The following is a 21521-nucleotide window of genomic DNA, read 5'->3' as shown; positions in this document are numbered from 1 at the left end:
AATTTTCTCATAAGAATTATGTCAATAATAATTTTCTCATAAGAATTATGTCAAAAATAATTTTCTCATAAGAATTATGTCAGTAATAATTTTCTTATAAGAATTATGTCAGTAATAATTTTCTTATAAGAATTATGTCAGTAATGATTTTCTTATAAGAATTATGTCAATAATAATTTTCTAATAAGAATTTTTTCAATAATAATTTTCTCATAAGAATTATGTCAATAATAATTTTCTCATAAGAATTATGTCAATAATAATTTTCTTATAAGAATTATGTCAGTAATAATTTTCTTATAAGAATTATGTCAGTAATAATTTTCTTATAAGAATTATGTCAATAATAATTTTCTCATAAGAATTATGTCAGTAATGATTTTCTTATGAGAATTATGTCAGTAATAATTTTCTGATAAGAATTATGTCAGTAATAATTTTCTTATAAGAATTATGTCAATAATAATTTTCTTATAAGAATTATGTCAGTAATAATTTTCTCATAAGAATTATGACAGTTATAATTTTCTTATAAGAATTATGTCAGTAATAATTTTCTTATAAGAATTATGTCAGTAATAATTTTCTTATAAGAATTATGGCAATAATAATTTTCTTATAAGAATTATGTCAGTTATAATTTTCTCATAAGAATTATGTCAGTTATAATTTTCTTATAAGAATTATGTCAGTAATAATTTTCTCATAAGAATTATGTCAGTAATGATTTTCTTATAAGAATTACGTCAATAATAATTTTCTTATAAGAATTATGTCAGTAATAATTTTCTTATAAGAATTATGTCAATAATAATTTTCTTATAAGAATTATGTCAATAATAATTTTCTTATAAGAATTATGTCAATAATAATTTTCTCATAAGAATTATGTCAGTAATAATTTTCTCATAAGAATTCTGTCAATAATAATTTTCTTATAAGAATTATGTCAGTAATAATTTTCTTATAAGAATTATGTCAGTAATAATTTTCTCATAAGAATTCTGTCAATAATAATTTTCTTATAAGAATTATGTCAATAATAATTTTCTCATAAGAATTATGTCAATAATAATTTTCTTATAAGAATTATGTCAGTAATAATTTTCTTATAAGAATTATGTCAATAATGATTTTCTTATAAGAATTATGTCAGTAATAATTTTCTCATAAGAATTATGTCAGTAATAATTTTCTTATAAGAATTATGTCAGTAATAACTTTCTCATACGAATTATGTCAGTAATAATTTTCTTATAAGAATTATGTCAGTTATATTATTCTTATAAGAATTATGTCAGTAATAATTTTATCATAAGAATTATGTCAGTAATGATTTTCTTATGAGAATTATGTCAGTAATAATTTTCTGATAAGAATTATGTCAGTAATAATTTTCTTATAAGAATTATGTCAATAATAATTTTCTTATAAGAATTATGTCAGTAATAACTTTCTCATACGAATTATGTCAGTAATAATTTTCTTATAAGAATTATGTCAGTTATAATTTTCTTATAAGAATTATGTCAGTAATAATTTTCTCATAAAATTATGTCAATAATAATTTTCTTATAAGAATTATGTCAGTAATAATTTTCTTATAAGAATTATGTCAATAATAATTTTCTTATAAGAATTATGTCAGTTATAATTTTCTCATAAGAATTATGTCAATAATAATTTTCTCATAAGAATTATGTCAGTAATAATTTTCTTATAAGAATTATGTCAATAATAATTTTCTTATAAGAATTATGTCAATAATAATTTTCTTATAAGAATTATGTCAGTAATAATTTTCTTATAAGAATTATGTCAGTAATAATTTTCTTATAAGAATTATGTCAGTAATAACTTTCTCATACGAATTATGTCAGTAATAATTTTCTTATAAGAATTATGTCAGTTATAATTTTCTTATAAGAATTATGTCAGTAATAATTTTCTCATAAGAATTATGTCAGCAATGATTTTCTTATGAGAATTATGTCAGTAATAATTTTCTGATAAGAATTATGTCAGTAATAATTTTCTCATAAGAATTATGTCAATAATAATTTTCTTATAAGAATTATGTCAGTAATAACTTTCTCATACGAATTATGTCAGTAATAATTTTCTTATAAGAATTATGTCAGTAATAATTTTCTTATAAGAATTATGTCAGTAATACTTTTCGTATAAGAATTATGTCAGTAATAACTTTCTTATAAGAATTATGTCAGTAATAAATCCCAAGAACTTGATATTAAGCAATTACTTTACTACACACTGCACTCGCTTTTATTTTGATCGGAGTGAGATTTTACCTTTTCTTAATCGTATCAGTATTCAGGGAAATGATTGCTCCCTCTAAATATGCGTATATTAGCGGCGACCCTAAACTGCGGTTTTATCACCTATTATGTAAATAATAATCCTGTTTATGATTTTTTGTCTCATTTGAAGCTTCATGCTAAGGTACATAAACTTATTTGTAATTTGATTGACCCAATCGTTTTTTTCTTCTATACTAGTCTCAGTCTTTTCTGTTAGGTATTATTATGACATGTGTTCTTCAGAACTGTCTTTTCTATTCCCTGCTTCCTTTGTTCCAGCTCGTCAGGCTTGCTAATCTAGCAGTCTTCATTTATAGGGTATTTTGATACTTCATTGTAATACAGCTTCCTATTCCAATACATAACGACCATCCAGTTCCTACAGCTACGGAACCATACTGACATAGTGATATGGGCCAATAAGGAGAAAGAAGCAACCTTAGTAGAAGTTAGTGTGCTGGGTAAAACAGAGCTGAAAGGGAAAAGTTAACGAAATGCCAAGGTCTTATGTATGACATGAAAAGAAACTGGAATCTTAGGAAGATCTCCATCGTTCTAGTTATTATAGGAGCAACTGGACTCATGAAAACGAATTTTAAAAACTACCTGGCAAATATACCCGGTGAACCAAGTGCAAGAGAGATTCAATCAATTCCACTTAAAGGGATGGTCAGAATTTTAAAAAGATCTCTTGGTTGGAACATCTGAGTTAGTGCGTGAATGTTTGTCATCCGGTAGGATGCTTCATCCCTCCCCTTGAACAAACTGATCAGAAAATGAAAAAAGTAGATTCTTCCAAAAGGGGTTGCAGGCTTGTCGACTTCTTTTTCTTTTGATCGTTTTCCTCCTAACTTGGACTTTTTAAGACCGAGGCCTATAAGCATCTTCTGTCTTTGCGATAATTATTTTTCGCCCCTGTTAGCGCCTTACATCAAGTGGCTTCACGCCTTGTCTGAGGCGATCCATAAAAAATAGTGGTATGCCGGTGACGCCGTATATTTATTAGTTAATAGAAATGATTTCCGCGTCGTAGTTTTGTGCTCATTTTTTTTTTTTTTTTTTTTCTAATGTCATTTATTTGTTATTTTCAGACTTTGGCGTCGGGTTACAACAGCGTCCACAATGGAGCAGGAAACGGAGAGTTGGTTCCAGACATAAAACCGAAAATCATCAAACGCCGTCGTTCGCAGAGCACCGTTAATATTAAGGGACAAATTGTTCAGGGAGGAGAAAAACTACATGGATCGAATGTCAACATACCAAAAATGTAAGTTTAACCACATTTTCCGTTTTCTATTCTTTTTTTTTTTTTCTTTGCATTCATTACGAATAGGTGTGCTTAGCAAACATTACGTCATTTAACACATTACCAAATTAAGGAGAGTAAAAAGTTGACCTTGGGTTTAATTTCAACAGCCTCGTGTCTCTTGATTCCCTCTTTATAATATCTTTAGTAAAAAAAAAAAAATTGTGTTGGGAAAGGGGGGATAACTTATGTTTCTTATGCCTAACATTTTACTACATTGAATACATATTTCAACCAAACGATTTTGAAGTGTTTGGAACACACACACACACACATATATATATATATATATATATATATATATATATATATATAACGGTCCCTTGTTATCAGGTTTTAAACCAACGATACCGATGACTTATCTCATCTAAACTTTTCGCAAAAAAAAATATAAATGATGCGCTCTATAAAAGAGCGCTCTGCTAGAATCCTATTTTCGATATATATATATATATATATATATATATATATATATATATATATATATATATATATATATATATATATATGAGAGAGAGAGATGATAATGATGATGATGAGAATAATGGAAATACTATTCCGACAAGATAAAGAGATAAAAAAAAGGACAAACCATGTTACAGGTCCACCAACGTTTCATCTTGTTTTGAATGTATAAATTAAAAGAAGTCTTGCAATAAAGACGAAACCTTGATGGACGTGTAATTTGATTTGTTGCTTTCTCTCTCTCTCTCTCTCTCTCTCTCTCTCTCTCTATATATATATATATATATATATATATATATATAGAGAGAGAGAGAGAGAGAGAGAGAGAGAGAGAGAAATAGATAGATATATATGGACATAGCCAATAATTAACGTTAATGATAAAATCTGGTTGAATAGAAGGAAAACTGAAATGCTGACTTTAGATTCTGTGAAAAACTAAAACTTTATATAAACTTATTTCAACGTTTACTCCAAAGTCATCGTTGAAATATATATATATATATATATATATATATATATATATATATATATATAGAGAGAGAGAGAGAGAGAGAGAGAGAGAGAGAGAGAGCGAGAGAGAGAAAGAGAGAGAGAGAAGATGTGCCTTCAATAAGTTCTCAGACTTTTTCATATGGGCATTACACATATGAAACTTTAATTCCCTTCGAAGTAATCTCCTCCGGTTGCAATGCACTTGTTATACCGTTCCAACAACGTCTGGAAGGCGCCATGTAAGTCATATTGTATGCGCGTATCAAGCTAGTGTGTATTTGTCTGTTATAAAAATCGATATATTAAAAATTAGAACATTGAAATAAGTTTCAACAAGTGCTACACTTTCGCAGAGTCTGAAAACATGATTTAAATTGCCCTTCGATGTTTCTTGATTTCGTTATTTAGGCCAATTATCGACTATGCCCATGAAATAACTGAAATACATTAGAAACGTAAAAAAGCGAAATTTATTTTGGAAATAGACTTTCTTCGTTTCGTTTCATCAAGCGAAAACAGAATTAAATTACATTTAAAACAAGTATTTATGGTACTCTTGCAGAATTTGACCCGGATCCTCGGGATTTTCCGTCAATTATTGCCTGTGCTCGACCGGCAGTCATTGGATTAAGCCCAGCATTGTTCAAATGTTGAAACGCTAAATCGACATTATTTTCTGTTTGTTTATTTTATGTATAAAAAATGTATTTTTTAAATTATCTTTGGGAGTGATTGGGGCTATTTTTTTCTGTTTATTTTTTAAAGATTTGTTAACAAAAATATAATTTGTAAGATTTTTCGAAAAAAGAATTTTTTTCCTCTTCTTTCACCTAACAATTTACAGCTTTCATAAAAATCATTGATCTTTTCTTAAAAAAATGATAAAAGTAAATAAGCAATAAAAAATACAACTTTTCTTGAAAAAAATAAATATTCAGTAAATTTACAGTAGGTTTTGGTCATTTTTATTTGTTGTTGTCCTATGCGCATCTTTAATCTATGCATGTTTCTATCTTTCTGCATAGGGATACAAATCCATCTGGATTCAAGTATACGTTAGAAACCCCAACATCTACAACCCAACGAATTGAAGAAGACAGAATCACATATTTAAATAAAGGTAAGCACTATTTCTGTGATCATGAAGACATTTTTTTTCTGTGTAACGTGTGCTCGTGATAATTTATGAGAAGATTTATGCTTGCGCTTGTTTTTGTTTAATACCCACCCGAGAAACGGGCAGAAGGGTGTACTGGATGTACTTCCGCTCCACCGCAGGAAGATGTAGCACAAAGCCGAAAGGCGGAGAGAATCAGGCCAACATCTTTAAAGAAAAGGATACTCTGGCCTATTAAAAATTGCCTGGGAAGTTCAATCGGCATTACCCTCAGGCAGTTAGCAATAACCTAACTCCACTTGAAAACGGGGAAACAGGAAACGTCTAGATTGTGCGCCTCTTAGGACTACACTTGTACAATACTGTAACGCTGCCCAACACGTTGTAGCCTCAGTCGCAAAGCAAATAAAGAATAAAACTTCAACTCGTCTTTTCTTGTAGTAACAACGACATTTATTTCCTCATGCTTCTGCCACGCGTTACTTCTCGTTACGGCGGTGACGTCACCTAAGTCTCTAACGTGCTCTCGGACATCATCCACGTCTCTAACATGATCGTCTTCTCTAACATGCTCTTTCTTCTTTTTATAGTCCTTTTCATTACAGTGACGCAATTGTAAGAGCGTATTTATATTTTGAATTTTAAAGTTTTTAACCGATACCAATATAGATTTTAAAGTTTTTTATACATAAGAAAAGAGATTTTTAAATTAAATTGGATTCAAATTAAAATCGATTTATATAAGGAAAATTTTTTTCGAAATTAGATCTTGAATTTAAATAATTCAAAGTTTAAAATTAGGTATTACATCATCCGATAAAAAAAATAGGGGGGGGATTTAACAAAACGAGATTTAAACGTGAATTCGCGAGGTATATATACTTCACACTTCCGGTTATAAGATAGACGAATATTGGCTGAAGAGAGCTTGATAAGGATACCTTAAACGGGCCTTATTATCGGGCTTGAAACCGACGGTACCAATGATCTGTCTCAACTAACAACTTTCTGTACACAATATATATATATATATATATATATATATATATATATATATATATATATATATATATATATATATATATATTACCGTTTTATCTGCTTAATTACACATGTTTCGGTTACCGAATCGTATCAACGATCCAGTAACTTCGTCAGACTTTAACAGAAACGGTTGAATTTTTTAAACTCCAACTCGCCCTTTTTCGATGTTTATTTAATTATTAAATCTTAAAACCTAAAGTTTGTCAAATTATGATTGAATTACCCCCCTTTTTTTTCTTCCTGCTTTTTCTAATATCGCTTTCCCAATCTTAATAATCATTTCTGTTAAAGTCTGACGAAGTTACTGGATCGTTGATACGATTCGGTAACCGAAACATGTGTAACTAAGCAGATAAAACGGTAATAAAAAATATATATATTTGCTCTGTAATAGTATTGAGCACTTTCTTTAGGTTTTTCTAATTACCAGTTTTGCTATATATATATATATATATATATATATATATATATATATATATATATATATATATAAAGTGATTTTGTCATTGTGTGTGTGCGAAAAGTCTTTACCAAACTTCTTCATAAATATTTAGTTTACAGAGTTGAAATTTGATATGCAGGGTATTCGGACCTGTAGCACACTTTCGATTTGGTTTTTAGCCGGTAAAATAGCCTCGAAGTCGTCAAAATAAATAACACATTAACCTTGGCCTATTGTAAGTCGACGATACCCGTTTTTTTTTTTTCTGGGCATGCGCTAATTAAAAGTTATTTCTTAAACAGCGTTATTTTTGCAGGATTTATGTTCTTATGGCTTTAGGTCATATGCCAACGGATAAGATTGGAGAGATATATGTTTTGGTTTCGATTCTAGCTGATGGCACAGAAGTCATTGTTTTGTTTTTGTTTTTTACTTTTGAAATCACTATTATATATTAGGTACAATATAATAATCGATAGAGTTTTGGTCTATACTAATAAATACGATATATGCATGAATTAAAGTATCATATTTAATCATATTTTTGACCGGGCAACGCCGAGCGGCTTGTTAGTAGCTATATAGATTAAACATTTTATTTTATTTTTTTTTGTACGATTCTTATGTATTTTGTATCTAAATTGAAGATAATGCCTAGAAAGTATGATATACTGTACGTCGTCATTCTAGTTTGTGTGTCCTTATATTTCATTGGTTTCTATTTTAACTTTGTTTAAAAATAACGGTTCTCATGTACTCTTTGTCTCCCTGTTTCTATTTTCGTAAATCTACTGATATCGGCCCACTGCTGTGAATTCGGAATAGGGGCATGTGAGTGAAAAGAAAAAAAAAAGAAAGTAGAAACATGGAGACAACAACTACATGAGAACTAAGTTTTCAAGTTAAATTTAATTTTTACACTGATTATTGCCTATTAATTTGTTAGTTAAAAGTACAGAATAGTTAACAAAACCACCTCCCTATGTTATGAATCCGTTTCTAAATAACAGTGATATCACCACAATCAGTAACCTACACATATACCTAAAAAGCAAAAAATAAATTTTTAAAAAACATAGATCAAACATTGTATTTGACACTTTCTGTTTTTTATTTTAAAAGCATTAAAATGAGCTTCTTTATATTCTCAGTCATCGATTACATATTATTTTACAAACGAACTTTTATTCATTAATTATTCAGTTTTTTCGTATTTCTTATGGAATTATTGACTTTGAATACTCTGCACAATTCTATATATGCATACTAGTAGAATCCGTGGAAATTCTGCTGCAGTTGAAAATTTTAAAACATTATGAATAAAATGAATAAAAAATAAAATAAACAAATGACTACGAAGTAAATCTATTTTTAGCAACTTCTTTTTTAACATTTTAAAGCTAAAGCGAATTGATTTGAAATAAGAAATTCAATGAAAATTCAATATCATATTTAAGAGTATTTTTCGATTATGCAACGTTGAAAGCCTGCTAGTAGGGAAGGGAGATGGTCAAGCGCATTGACGTCTCCAAATTAAAATTGGAAGCAAATGCAACCCTACTTACCATTTACTCATTGTTTCCCGGGTAGTGCTGGGGTTGCCTGCTAGTCAACAATACACCTGCGAATGTCTAGATGTGTTTTCACTTTTATTTTTCAGGACAATATTACACATTAACGATGGAAAATTCCAACCAAGAACAATTAAGTAAAAACTTGACAGTCACGGTAAGTGAATTTATGGTTTTTAATAAACCTTTTTTACGGTTACGGATATCCTAAATCTATAACTGTTCTCCATCTCTCCTGGACACTAGAGCAGTTTAATAATACCCAGTTAACATTAAAATAATGAATCATTTGGGGATATGCAGATTTGCCTTCCGCTTATCTCGTCATTGTTCCCAGCCATTAAGGACCTCCCTTTCGCTACTGAAATCAGGATGTCGACTTAGGAACGGTTTGATCGGAGACTGTGCAACCCTTGTTTCACAATGATACATGCAGCAACCCTTACAGGGAGTATCTATTGTTTTTCAAGATTAAATGGAGGCTATGAATAGCCCACAAAATAAAGTTAAATCTTATATATATATATATATATATATATATATATATATATATATATATATATATATATATATATATATATTAGTCATGAATTTATCAAAGTTTCCTATGAATATTTGGTCTGCAGCGTTAAAATTTGATATCTAGGGTATTTGGATCTGTAGCATACTTTCGATTTGGTTTTTAATCGGTAAAATAGCTGCCATGTCATCAAAATAAATAAAATATTGACCATGACGAATTGTAAGTCGACGATATATATATATATATATATATATATATATATATATATATATATATATATATATATATATAAGAACAAGTAGTTACTAAAACGTGTTAGAAAACACTCTGAAAAAAAGTTAAAAAACATATTGAATTTTAAAAAAGGGTAGGATTTAGCAAAATGCGGGATCGGATTTTGCTTGCAAAAGTATTTAATGAAACTACAAGTAAGTCATAGATCTTACTAGGTCACAAATAGTGAAGCAGGGGGTATAGGATTAAGAAAAAAGTGATTTCACGTGAATAGATGGTTTGGTAAAGGGTAAAACATCTAGTAAAATCCAAAAAAGTTGATTAAATTTCCATTTTCACAAGTAAAATCAAAGGAACTTCGAATCTCCTAACTGCATTCTACGGATGGCAGTGATGGCTGAGAATGCAGTTAGGAGATTCGAAGTTCCTATCCGTCGCGGTTACCACCTGACGAAGCCAGAGGAATTAGTTGGCCGAAACGTTGTGAATAAACAATCCAATAAAAGATGAAAAACAACAACTAATAAAGATGAGACTAGTAGTCCGAAATAAAAATAAATTAATATATAAAATCAAAGGGAGTTGCATAATTGGAAGATGGTCCAAAATAATCCAAAAGGCAGAAACCCATGGAATAATTCACGAATCACAAGGAAACAAGGAATGAGTTCAAATAAGATTATTAAAAGAAAGATAAGAAAAAAGAAATTAAAAACACGACTGTCAAGGCTGGGCTGATTTAAGAAAAATGAGTGAAGAAGAAAATTAAAATATGATATAATATATACATATATATATATATATATATATATATGTATATGTATGTATATATGTATATGTATATATATATGTATATATGTATATGTATGTATATATATGTATATGTATATTTATGTATATGTATGTATATGCATATGTATGTATATGTATATGTATGTATATATATGTATGTATATATATGTATGTATATATATGTATGTATATATATGCATATGTATGTATATATATATATGTATGTATATATATGCATATGTATGTATACATATGTATATGTATATATATGTATGTATATATATATATATATATATATATATATATATATATATACTAGCAAAAGTACTAGCAAAAGTACCCGTCGTTGACTGGGTTCAAAAACAGCCTACAGAAAATGGACTCTGATTTATGAAAGTATGATACGTTATGAAAAGGAAGGGTTGTAAATTTTGGTTGAATTAGGGGTTATCAAAACCAAAATATGATGAAAGTAAAAATAAAATAGATAAACCCATAATTTATTATACAATACCTGTTCATACTGAAGCACTTATCACAATATGCTATGGATCTATATTAAAAAACCTTGTTAAACTTTGTGACATATTTCCATTCTATGGAGGTCAGGTGCGAACGAACACCCATAATTGTATTCTACCATATTTCTTCAAACTGAAACATAATTATCAAAGATTGATATGAAAAGTCTGTATTAAAGTTTGTGCCTATTTCGATTCTATGGAGGCCAGGCGCGAACGCAGACCCCACAATTTTATTATACCATCCCTATTTAAGTTAAAACATACTTATCAAAGTATTCGTTTTTATTTAATTTTTAAATTTTTTATTTCCACACTTTGTGGACCAGGCGCGAACGCAGACCTCACAATTTTAATGAACCACCGTTCTGCCAGATCAAATATACCCATTCCTGTGTCTCGATAGATCTTCTATCATTATATGTAATCAGTTTTTTAAAATAGTGAACCATATAGGAGCCTATTCGTGACCAGACACACACACACACACACATTCAGCTTTATATATATATAAATATATATATATATGTGTGTGTGTGTGTGTGTGTGTGTGTGTGTGTGTGTGTGTGTGTGTGTGTGTGTGTGTCTCATGTGTTAGGTGCCAAAATGCATTTTGAGGTTATTTAATTCTGGGGGATACTATGCCATTTTCATTAGCACAATTGAGACAGACATGAATTAATAAAATCTACTTTAAATCATCAGCTATGGATGATATAATAGCGTAGACTAGAATCTCAAGCCTTGGTTGTGTAACTGGTCAAGAAGAAAGAAAACGCTGAAATAACACGAGTTAATCACAACACTGTTTTCAGCTGTCTTCCCCTAGCCACTAGAGTCAAGCAATATAAGTTCAGGAGAGACGCGGTTAGAGATTCCTTTACTATGGGCTCACTTGTAAAGCATATACATTGTCTTAAAAATACTGAAAGGGAGCCTAATTAGATTTAAATATGTGTCGCTAAGACAGTCGCCGGTAAGTGAATTAGAAAAAATGCATGAGTAAAAAGGGTTAGTGTTGAGATGAAGCTACAAGCAGAAAAATGAACGAAGAAAACTATTCATATAACATAAAGTATATATGTGCCATTCTTATTGCTGATTTAGTGGCATTAGTTAAAGTTAAAGTTGTCGCCCTAAAGAAAACATTACAGATTTATTTTAAAACTTCCATTTAAAAACTAAATTCAGATTATGTAGTTGATCTGACGTCTATTTAATGTAATCGCCTTCAGATTCAATCACTGCCTCGATACGGGTCGAGAACTGGAAGCATGCCTTTTCCACAATCGCCGGTGGGAATACTGGGCGGATGACGGCAATTAAGCTAGATTTGGTGCTGTGCGAGGTCATGTTAGTGATGTTCTCGACGTATAACCAGACGAAGTAGTTTAGCAGGTTCAGGTCGAGGCAGGAGGAGGGCCAGTAAGAAAAGGGTATAAAGTCATAGCACTCCTTCTGAAGCTAAAACCGGATCTCTTTGGACTTGTGGACCGGCGCCGAGTCCTGCTGCCACACTCAGGAACTGCCAGCGGCCATCTGATTGTATCAAGGAATCAGCACACTCTTCAGCACCTCCAGATACACTTTGGTGTTGACTTTCAAGCTGACTTCGAAGATGTGAGGTGGCATGATGTGACCCTCATTTGAAACAACATTGATGACCATAACCATGTTCGGAAACTTTGTTTTCATCACACTGGGCATCCCTGTTATTCGTGGCAATCCAGCGATGCATTTTGAGTGTGCTGGCAATGGTGCTTGGATAGGTAGAGAGCATGAGTTGTATAGCGGCGCATCTCCGATCCCTCTCTTTAACGTTGTATCACTTTCAGACATGATAGAAGATTCCTACCGCTCTTGGGATTTGTACACAACTGATCAACTAGTATATGGTCTGCAACAAAAAAGAAAGACAGTTTTTAGCAAACGGAAATGGAATCATGTCGTCTTTTCTAGGGATGGTAAGACATCTTGATCAGTTGTGGTGTAACTTGGGTAAAGCATACATTATTTTAGAGGAAGGCTTAATTGGAATTTATTCACATAAGATTTTAAGGTCACCATGTTACAGTTAGTCGGGAAGTAGACACACGGTATTGTGTGCCACAGACGGATAGTTCTGGGAAAGAAACTCTACCTGTGGAATTCTCGTTTAGTTCTAGGCACTGGTAGTGTGTGAGGAAAACTGTTGGCAGCTGTTGTAACCTGTAGAGTGTTAAGTTCTTCTGTAACTAAAAACGTTGAGAGTCAAAAGTAAATTTTTGATTGCTAAATTGATTGTTTATTCTGATACAAGGTGTCCTAAAATTAGCCATCTATTTTGGAATATAAATTAGTATCACAAGAGATAGTTTATTTTGTGACACCTGTTATGACGTGCCACTAATAATGAACGTGTTTAATCGAATTCTAATGATTCTGCTTCGGTCTTTTCTTGCAGACGTTGATTATGGTGAAGTTCCGAGAGCCGATGAGTTTAGAGAAGAACCTTATCGCGTGGGAATTATGGAGCGATCGACAACACAGTACCAAGACTCGAATACTTGATATTGGTAAGTATTTTAGGCGCGTTATTTCATTTACCTCCGTTTGATACAAGGTAAACTGATTGAACTTAGCTCATCCAGGTTTTCTATTCGGCTCGTTACCGACTTAATCGCCGTCCAGAATAAATATGTTGTCAAACACAAGATGCCGAATAGACTTTTAGACATTATTTTAGAAGAATATATATTGGTCTTGTCGCATTCTATGACAAGAATCCATCAGGTCTGGTGGAGTATCCAGCTTTGTGATGTTACTAGAGGCAATATCATTGGATTAGTTGTATAATTCCTCGTATGAGCCAGTGTATAGCCATACGGAGGAGGTTTTGTTTAGCCTTCGAATACTATGTGATTTTGAATAGTTAGAGTTATCTTGCAGGGAAAGTATCCTCATGTTAAGTTGTCCTGATTCGCGTGCATCTATGATTGGCATGAGAAAGCACGAACGTGACACTGATTATTGCAATAATGCATTGTCATCTTTTGCAGTTCCGACTTGCGTCTTGTTAGAAGACAATATTTTAATCCTGTTATATGGCGGGGTTACTATGACAACGCATCATAAAATGTATTATCACAACAGCCCCATTAGGTGGTAACTGATAAATTTAGACAAAATATTATTAAAAAAAAAAAATTGAATAAAATATTTTATTCAATTTTTTTTTCAGCATTGCTTCTGATTTTTTTGGAGGATAGGAGTTTATATTATTTGCATTCGTCAGAAAAACTTTGTATGCTCAAGAATTTCGTCCAATCAACATTCAAATGTGTGTATATGCATGCAATTAATCCAATATATTCGTTGGATTATAAACGTGATCTTTTTTTTTACTACAGTGTGTCCAAAAAGTCACTGAAAGAGTTTGAACTTAAATATATTGTTTCTTTTTGATGATATCGTTCTGTAATTTTAACACAATTTGACTAAGATATTTGGAATTTTCTTTTAAAAGAAAATGCAAAATTCAAACAATTTTTATTCATGAAAAAATAATGTCTTTTAAATGTTATCATTTTCATCTTCGCTTATTATCTCGCGCTATGGCAATGTTAATTGGCCACAACATCCTCCAGACTTGACTTGCCCCGACTGTTTCTTATGGGAATATCTTAAAGAAAGAGCCTGTGTTAACAAACCCAAAACCCTGCAAAAATTGAAGGAAAACATCAGAAACGAAATAAGGGAGGTATTTTGCATTTTTTTTTTTAAAGAATTTCTAAATATCTTAGTCAGATTCTGTTAAAATTACGGAAAGATATAAAAAATAAAGAATCCATTTAAGTTTAAAACTCTCTTGTGACTTTTTGGACCTCCAATATATATATATATATATATATATATATATATATATATATATATATATATATATATATATATATATATATATATATATATATATATATATATAACTACTTCATTTACTCACATAAAATCAATATGCAAAAGTATAAATTTATGCGTAAACTATTTACTTCAAAAGTGCTCAATACGTAGGTAGAGCTAGTTAGTAATTTATAAAATATATATGTCGATTAAGCTACACTGAATGTTCTGCGTTTCATCCACTCTAGGATTCTTCAGGCTTATGTGCGAATTTGTGGTTGTCTGTCGTTTTTATATACTCACGTTCTATATATATATATATATATATATATATATATATATATATATATATATATATATAAGTGAATAAAGAATATTTTCACATAAATATATATATAATATATATATATATATATATAAAATAAAAAAGCCCAACCTAGATTTAAAATAGGTCAAGACACTAGATATCCAGGCTAAATAGAGCACACACAAAGAATCATGTCAACCAGAGGTCAATTGGCTAACTAAAATCTCAATAGAAGGTGAGTATATAAAAACCACAGACAACCACAAAATTAGCGCATAAGCCTGAAGAATCCTAGAGTGGATGAAACGCAGAATATTCAGTGTAGCTTAATCGCCATATATATTTTATAAATTACTATGTGTGTGTGTGTGTGTGTGTGTGTGTGTGTGTGTGTGTGTGTGTGTGTGTGTGTGTGTGTGTGTGTGTGTGTGTGTGTGTTTAAAACGAAAAACAATTGAACAGAAAAGGCAATTTTTAAAAGAAACGAGAGATTTACGGACTTCGTTCGGATCAACAGACGTCTTCAGAAAAAGTGAATTAAAAAAAAAAAAATTTTTTTTAATAATGGCAAAAAACACAGACAAAAAAAAACCACGAAAGCGCACGATTGTGCTAAAATTACAGCAAGATATGAAAACTAAAGAATTTATTTAAGTTCAAAGCCCTTCAGTTACTTTTTGGACAGTTTGTATTTACTTGTTTAACATGTTTTTGCGATTTTTTATTTTATCAATTTTGGATACTTTAAATAAGTATACATTCTTTTACTGTTTCTTTTTTTATTATTATTATTTAGACACGAAGAATGGTCAAGGGATACTCTCGAATTCTATTGAAGAATTATCTCATAATGCTGTATCAGTCAAATGGAAACCTTGCGATGTGCCGGCCACAGTAAGTTCGTTATTCAAGATTGCATGCTTACTTAGTCCCTTTTGTTTCCTCTTTAGAATACCTACCCCACGGGACAGAGTTAGACACTAGAGTCGTTATTTTTTTTACGTGGAGAAAAGGAAAAAATAAAATAAAAAATTGTCTCAGTCGTGAAATATTTATTCTCCACTGAGAGAGTACAAGGAATTTAAGTGTAGCATCTGAAGAACAGATACTACACTTTAATCTTGGCCCTGTTGGTTGCGGCGTAATGCTAGTTATGTGAAGGCCTAGCAGGTCCATCCTCCAAGCCTTTTTGTTTTTCCTCTTTTTGAGAAGAGGTTAGTTTATTGTTAATCGCCTGAGGCGCCTCTGTCGAGGAATGCCGACGGGGCTGCACGGGCATCTTTTGTAAGGTCAGAGTGCTCCTCCTCTTAAGCGCAGACTTTTCAACTTTCCGACGCTGAAGTTACATTTATCGCTGTGAAAACAAGTAGTTCATTCTTGGGATAAACACACTATCTCTATATGAGATACGTCGAGTCGTCCTAAAAGTAAAGCCTTCTATTTTTTTTTTTTCACTCGAAAAAGTTAAACAGCTACAAAGATGGGAGTGGTACCATTAAAAAGAGCGACCTTTTGAGTTCCAGAATTAATTTTTCTACAAACTCAACACTGGTCTCAATGCACTTCTACCAGCAATGAACGATGGCTGTGCATGGGTGTCCGGAGCCTCCTTTTTATTTTAACTAAAAAAGTTGAAGACCTATGAAGACGGCAGTAGTACCATTAAAACGAGCGATCTTTTGTCTCCCAGAATTTATTCTTCTATATAGTTCCCACAGTTCTCAATGCACTTTTGCCAGAAATTCAATGACGCATCTCTGCTTCTGACGCACGTCCATGACAGACATTCGTTTCAAATAACAAGAACAGTTTTCAAGCGCCACTGGAGACACTAAATGTCCAAATCTCAATCACATTGAACATTGTTTTTAAATATTACTTGACAGTAATATATTTTTAAAGTTTTTAACAGATATATCATCGACGGAAACAGCTGTGGAGGGAAAGGGTAAGACGTGGTATATTGCCGGAAGTAGGGTAAAGTTATCTCCCCCTGAGTAACGGCACTCTGACTTGTATGGAAATAGCCACAAATTAACTCCGTAGCATTCCTTGGGGGATGGGTAATAAACTACCCTCCTCGAGCGAAGAGGTACTGCTTGGGATGCATTTCCTAAGACGAAGCTAAACTATACCAGATCCCGACAAAAGGTTTTGAATGCTTCCATGGCAGTCTAATTGATCGACGAACGTCTATTTGTATGAAAAAGGCCGCTTAAACATCTGTGGCGCTCTATCTCAAATTGAAAGCTGATGTGTTAGTTTAAATATGACGAACGAACAGATTCAACGTTGCTTTTAATTGCTGCAGGAGGTTTCGTGAATATTAGGTACCTCCAAAATTCACCACAGAATTAACCCCCCTCTATGTAACATGATGTAACTTTATTATAAGTTAATATTATGCCTTATGATTGATTGTTGCTTTTGTTACGCATCTATTCAATTGCTTCGATGTTGTACACTTTTCGTGAGTCAGGGGTGTTATCCTGATTACCTTATATATAAGTCAGTGTATTCACGAAGGAAACGATAATAATTTCCGTATTTTATTCACTCTACAAATCAATGTTATATTTGGACTATTTTCAGGGAGAAGCCAATAGTTTTAGTGCCTATACCCATCAGGGCCTTAAATTACGTGTATATTCACTAGTGTCTGCAAAATGATTGTGAAAAATGGAGCGCAAGTTCCCGTGACGTCAGACTTGTGTTAACTATACAAACTATGGAAAAGCATAAGCGACTAAATGATTTTTTAAAACCTTTGTTTATCTTCTTCAAACTGCAATTGATAATTAATCTTTGTTATAATTTTGTTAGGTTTTAAGATTTACACAGTTTAATGATTAATATAAACATTTGTATATTAAATATGAAATACGGTTTTACTGAATATGTACGAGTGTAAATTACCGGCTTCCATACTTTTGTTTGGTAAAAGGAGACAAACAAAATATGAGGGGCGGGGGGGGGCTTACAAAATGCTTATCAAGGGCATAATAGATTCACTAATTGATATAATTAAGTGATTGATTTTGTGCTACAAACAGATACCGTATAGAATTGTAAATATCAACTGAATTAAATAAATAAATTGTAAGATGGTCAACATCATGTATTTTGGAATATAGACTTTTGTCCTTCATTCACTATATATATATATATATATATATATATATATATATATATACAGAGAGAGAGAGAGAGAGAGAGAGAGAGAAAGAGAGAGAGGCAATAGTGTAGACAACTTTAATTAGATGAATTCGGAAATAATAGTAAAGAAAGAAATTTAAGAAAAAATGTTTATGAACTGGCGAATATACCAGGTGAACCAAGAGCAAGAAATTCAACCACTACCTTATACATTCAAGAAATTCACACACTATCTCATACATTCCAACCGAGAGATCCTTTTTAGATTCTAACCGTCCCTTTAAGTGATCATTGTAATTGATTGAATTTCTCGAGCCCTTGGTTCACCGGGTATATTCGCCAGTTTTCTTTTTGTTTTGGGGTTTTTTGGGGGGGGGGGTTCATTTGTTAACCATTGTGCCAAATATTAAATGTTGATTACTAAGTATTTTATAACTAAACTATCAGGTTCGAATATTTAGAAATTTCAGACTTTATATTAATATACACAAGTTTTGCTCATCTATCCACCTACGTGTGTCGCATTCTCAGAAACTGATAATATACTGAATTATGATGTAACCAATTTATAAACCTTACGAAGTAAAAATGACTCTTCTACATAAATATAACGGTAGGTACTTGCGTGTCTGTCTGTGTGTAAATATTTAACCGATGAACTCAAGCAGCCTGATCATGTAGCCCAAGAGGAGAATATATTTGAATTAATCTATGATTTCTTTTCACAGATCCAGCGAGTATTTTGTAATTTTTGATGGACTGTATTCTTTTTGTAAATTCTAAAAAGTTTATTTTAATTTTTTTTTTTTTTTTATCATTTTAGGTGAATGTTGCCATAAATTGCCTCAGTACTGATTTCAGCAACCAGAAAGGTGTAAAAGTAAGTTTACAAATTTAAGCATATTTTTATGTTTTGTTTTCTTTGTTTGTTAAGCAATTGTATTGACCCAAATACAGCAAAATGTAAGAAGCAAAAATAAAGAAAATATAAAAAGCAAAAACAAACAAAATGTAAGAAGCAAAAACAAACAAAATATAAAAAGCAGACACAAACAAAATGTAAGAAGCAAAAATAAAGAAAATATAAAAAGCAAAAACAAACAAAATGTAAGAAGCAAAAATAAAGAAAATATAAAAAGCAAAAACAAACAAAATGTAAGAAGCAAAAACAAACAAAATATAAATAGCAAAAACAAACAAAATGTAAGAAGCCAAAACAAACAAAATGTAAGAAGCAAAAACAAACAAAATGCAACAAGCCATGTAAAAAAAATACCTAGAAGATATTGCATTTATATGTAACGTTGCAGTTACAAACAAAAGAAATAAATAAAAATTCAGCATTTTTTCTTTTTTACCAAAAACATTTATTATCGTGACTCCCCGTTTCGATACCACTTTAGAAGTCTCTCGGTGCCACTTGCCCATTTCATCTGAACGCATTTCTATCTCTTCCGACCGCACGCTGGCCACAGCTAGCCTATTCTCACCTTCATTTTACACGTCGGTCTCCTTCGGCGTAGATTTTTTTCTTCCGACCACATGGTGTCCTTTTTTTCTTTTCTTTTCTTTTTCTTTTCACAACGACAGCTCGCGCACACTTCCAATTTGTATATATGCATTTTTTCGACTACAATCGCTTGCCATCAACACTTCGACTGCTGCTAATATTTTCATACGCGCTCATATGCGCTCTGTTACACAAATACCGTCTTAATATTTGTCCAGGGCAACTTTACACCTGGATATGATGGTGGTTGTTGTTGTCGTTGTTCCGAGTTACTTTCCTCCCCACAAGGGCAGAGTTAGAGAAAGGGCCGGTTTTTAATGTGGGAAAATCCAGCTCCCCAAAAAGGGCACTCTTGATATGAACGAAAATAAAAACTGCTTCAGTCATGAAGGATTTCTCCTCCACTGACCAAGGACAGAAACGGTGAAGTGTAGGATCAGAACAGATACTACACTGGTATCTTCGTCCGAAGATGATCATTTTTGTTGGCGTTCGGTCCCCCAATAGCTTCCTATTACAACTTCTTTTTAGAAGGATATGGGGTACTTACGGGAAGGACCACGTGGAGTATTTCTGTGAGACGAACTGGATTCGAACTTTGTACACCCAGATTGTCAGTCCGTGTCTTTAACCACTGGGCCACTGTTACCTCCCTGCTGCTGTTGCTCTGGTTGTTTGTAGTCACTACAAGCCAAACTTTCTCGCATTCTAGTCTTCCTGTGTCGATGAAATTGTTAAATAAAAAAATAATATCAAATGTAGTTAACTGCAACTCGGGTGACCCCCCCCCCCCACTTTTATCTTCATTTTAAGCAAGGCCTAGTCAGATGACTGCGGATGGTAATACAGAATGACTATCTCTAATCTTCAACAAGCATCTTATCATAAAAAAATCTCTACAAACTATCCACCATTCTGCAATACGTTCCATAATAACATTTTTTCTGCATTTTGTCAACACGTATCTGGATAGGAATCATAAAAATTGGTTGTTTGTTCAAGGTGGCATAAGAATAGACATGGCTGTTGTTAATGCTGCTGTTAAGTGAGTTAGACTTCTACTTAGAGCTTACGAAGATCGTGCCTCAGGGTTATCAGGTCGACATTAAGTCCTCCTCATTGGCAGCAGCTATTCGTTAGCCTGCATGATCTCAAATTTCACCCCCGACACAGAAAACAGCAAGGCTCAACGGTGTTGGATAGCAATGTAGAGTGTACTTATTGAACTTGGGTGATGCACCGATGCACTTAAATCAATTGTCAAAAAAAATTACTGCCAACTAATGACAAAAGATGGATGGAATGGCAGTTGTTTGTTTTGGCGAATAGTAAAGCGACTGAATCCAAGCGTGCGCCGTCAGTAAACATCCGATCCAAACTAACCCATCTTCTCCCACTTCGCCGCCAAAACAACTATCTATAATATAAATCTCACCTGTCTGTTTAAATGTATGTATGTATGTATGTATGTATGTATGCATGTATGTATCCTGGAATGTCCAGTGGACAGGGACGAAAGGAGATGAAAGAAGAATCTGTCTTTGTTGCTTGCCGGGTTCTATCTGCTGGCTGACCAAGGTCTCCAAATGAGGAAAAATGGTTCCTTAAGGGACAGAAAGAATCACTGCGCCCTGTTAGCTGATTTGTCAATGCGTGACCGAATCGCTCAGTGGGATGAGAATTTATTCACAAAAGTTTTTTTATTATTATTATTTGTAACTGCTTCTAGAATATAGTAGAGCTTTAATATTATTAATGGATGCAATGTAGTTCTTCACACATTTATGTGTTATATTTGACTTATAAACGTGAGATTAAATATTTTTGTAGTTCATGCTATA

At 32.0% G+C, this 21521-nt stretch overlaps 1 protein-coding gene across 1 annotated transcript in view; it reads left to right on the top strand.

Moving 5' to 3' along the window:
- Positions 1-21521, top strand: part of LOC145280007 (uncharacterized) — a 512870-nt gene that overhangs the window by 451825 nt on the left and 39524 nt on the right. The window contains exons 5-10 of the mRNA XM_080131636.1: positions 3413-3588; positions 5613-5707; positions 8851-8918; positions 13275-13386; positions 15811-15908; positions 18994-19050. Of these exons, the coding sequence (XP_079987762.1) occupies positions 3413-3588; positions 5613-5707; positions 8851-8918; positions 13275-13386; positions 15811-15908; positions 18994-19050 (606 nt within the window). The remainder of the gene's footprint in view (positions 1-3412; positions 3589-5612; positions 5708-8850; positions 8919-13274; positions 13387-15810; positions 15909-18993; positions 19051-21521) is intronic.

The sequence above is a fragment of the Euprymna scolopes genome, chromosome 7 (assembly GCF_053919585.1).
Source record: "Euprymna scolopes isolate OS-2025 chromosome 7, ASM5391958v1, whole genome shotgun sequence".
NCBI lineage: Eukaryota > Metazoa > Mollusca > Cephalopoda > Sepiida > Sepiolidae > Euprymna > Euprymna scolopes.
Note: the sequence above shows the minus strand (reverse complement) of the source record. Positions and strands in the feature narration are given on the sequence as shown.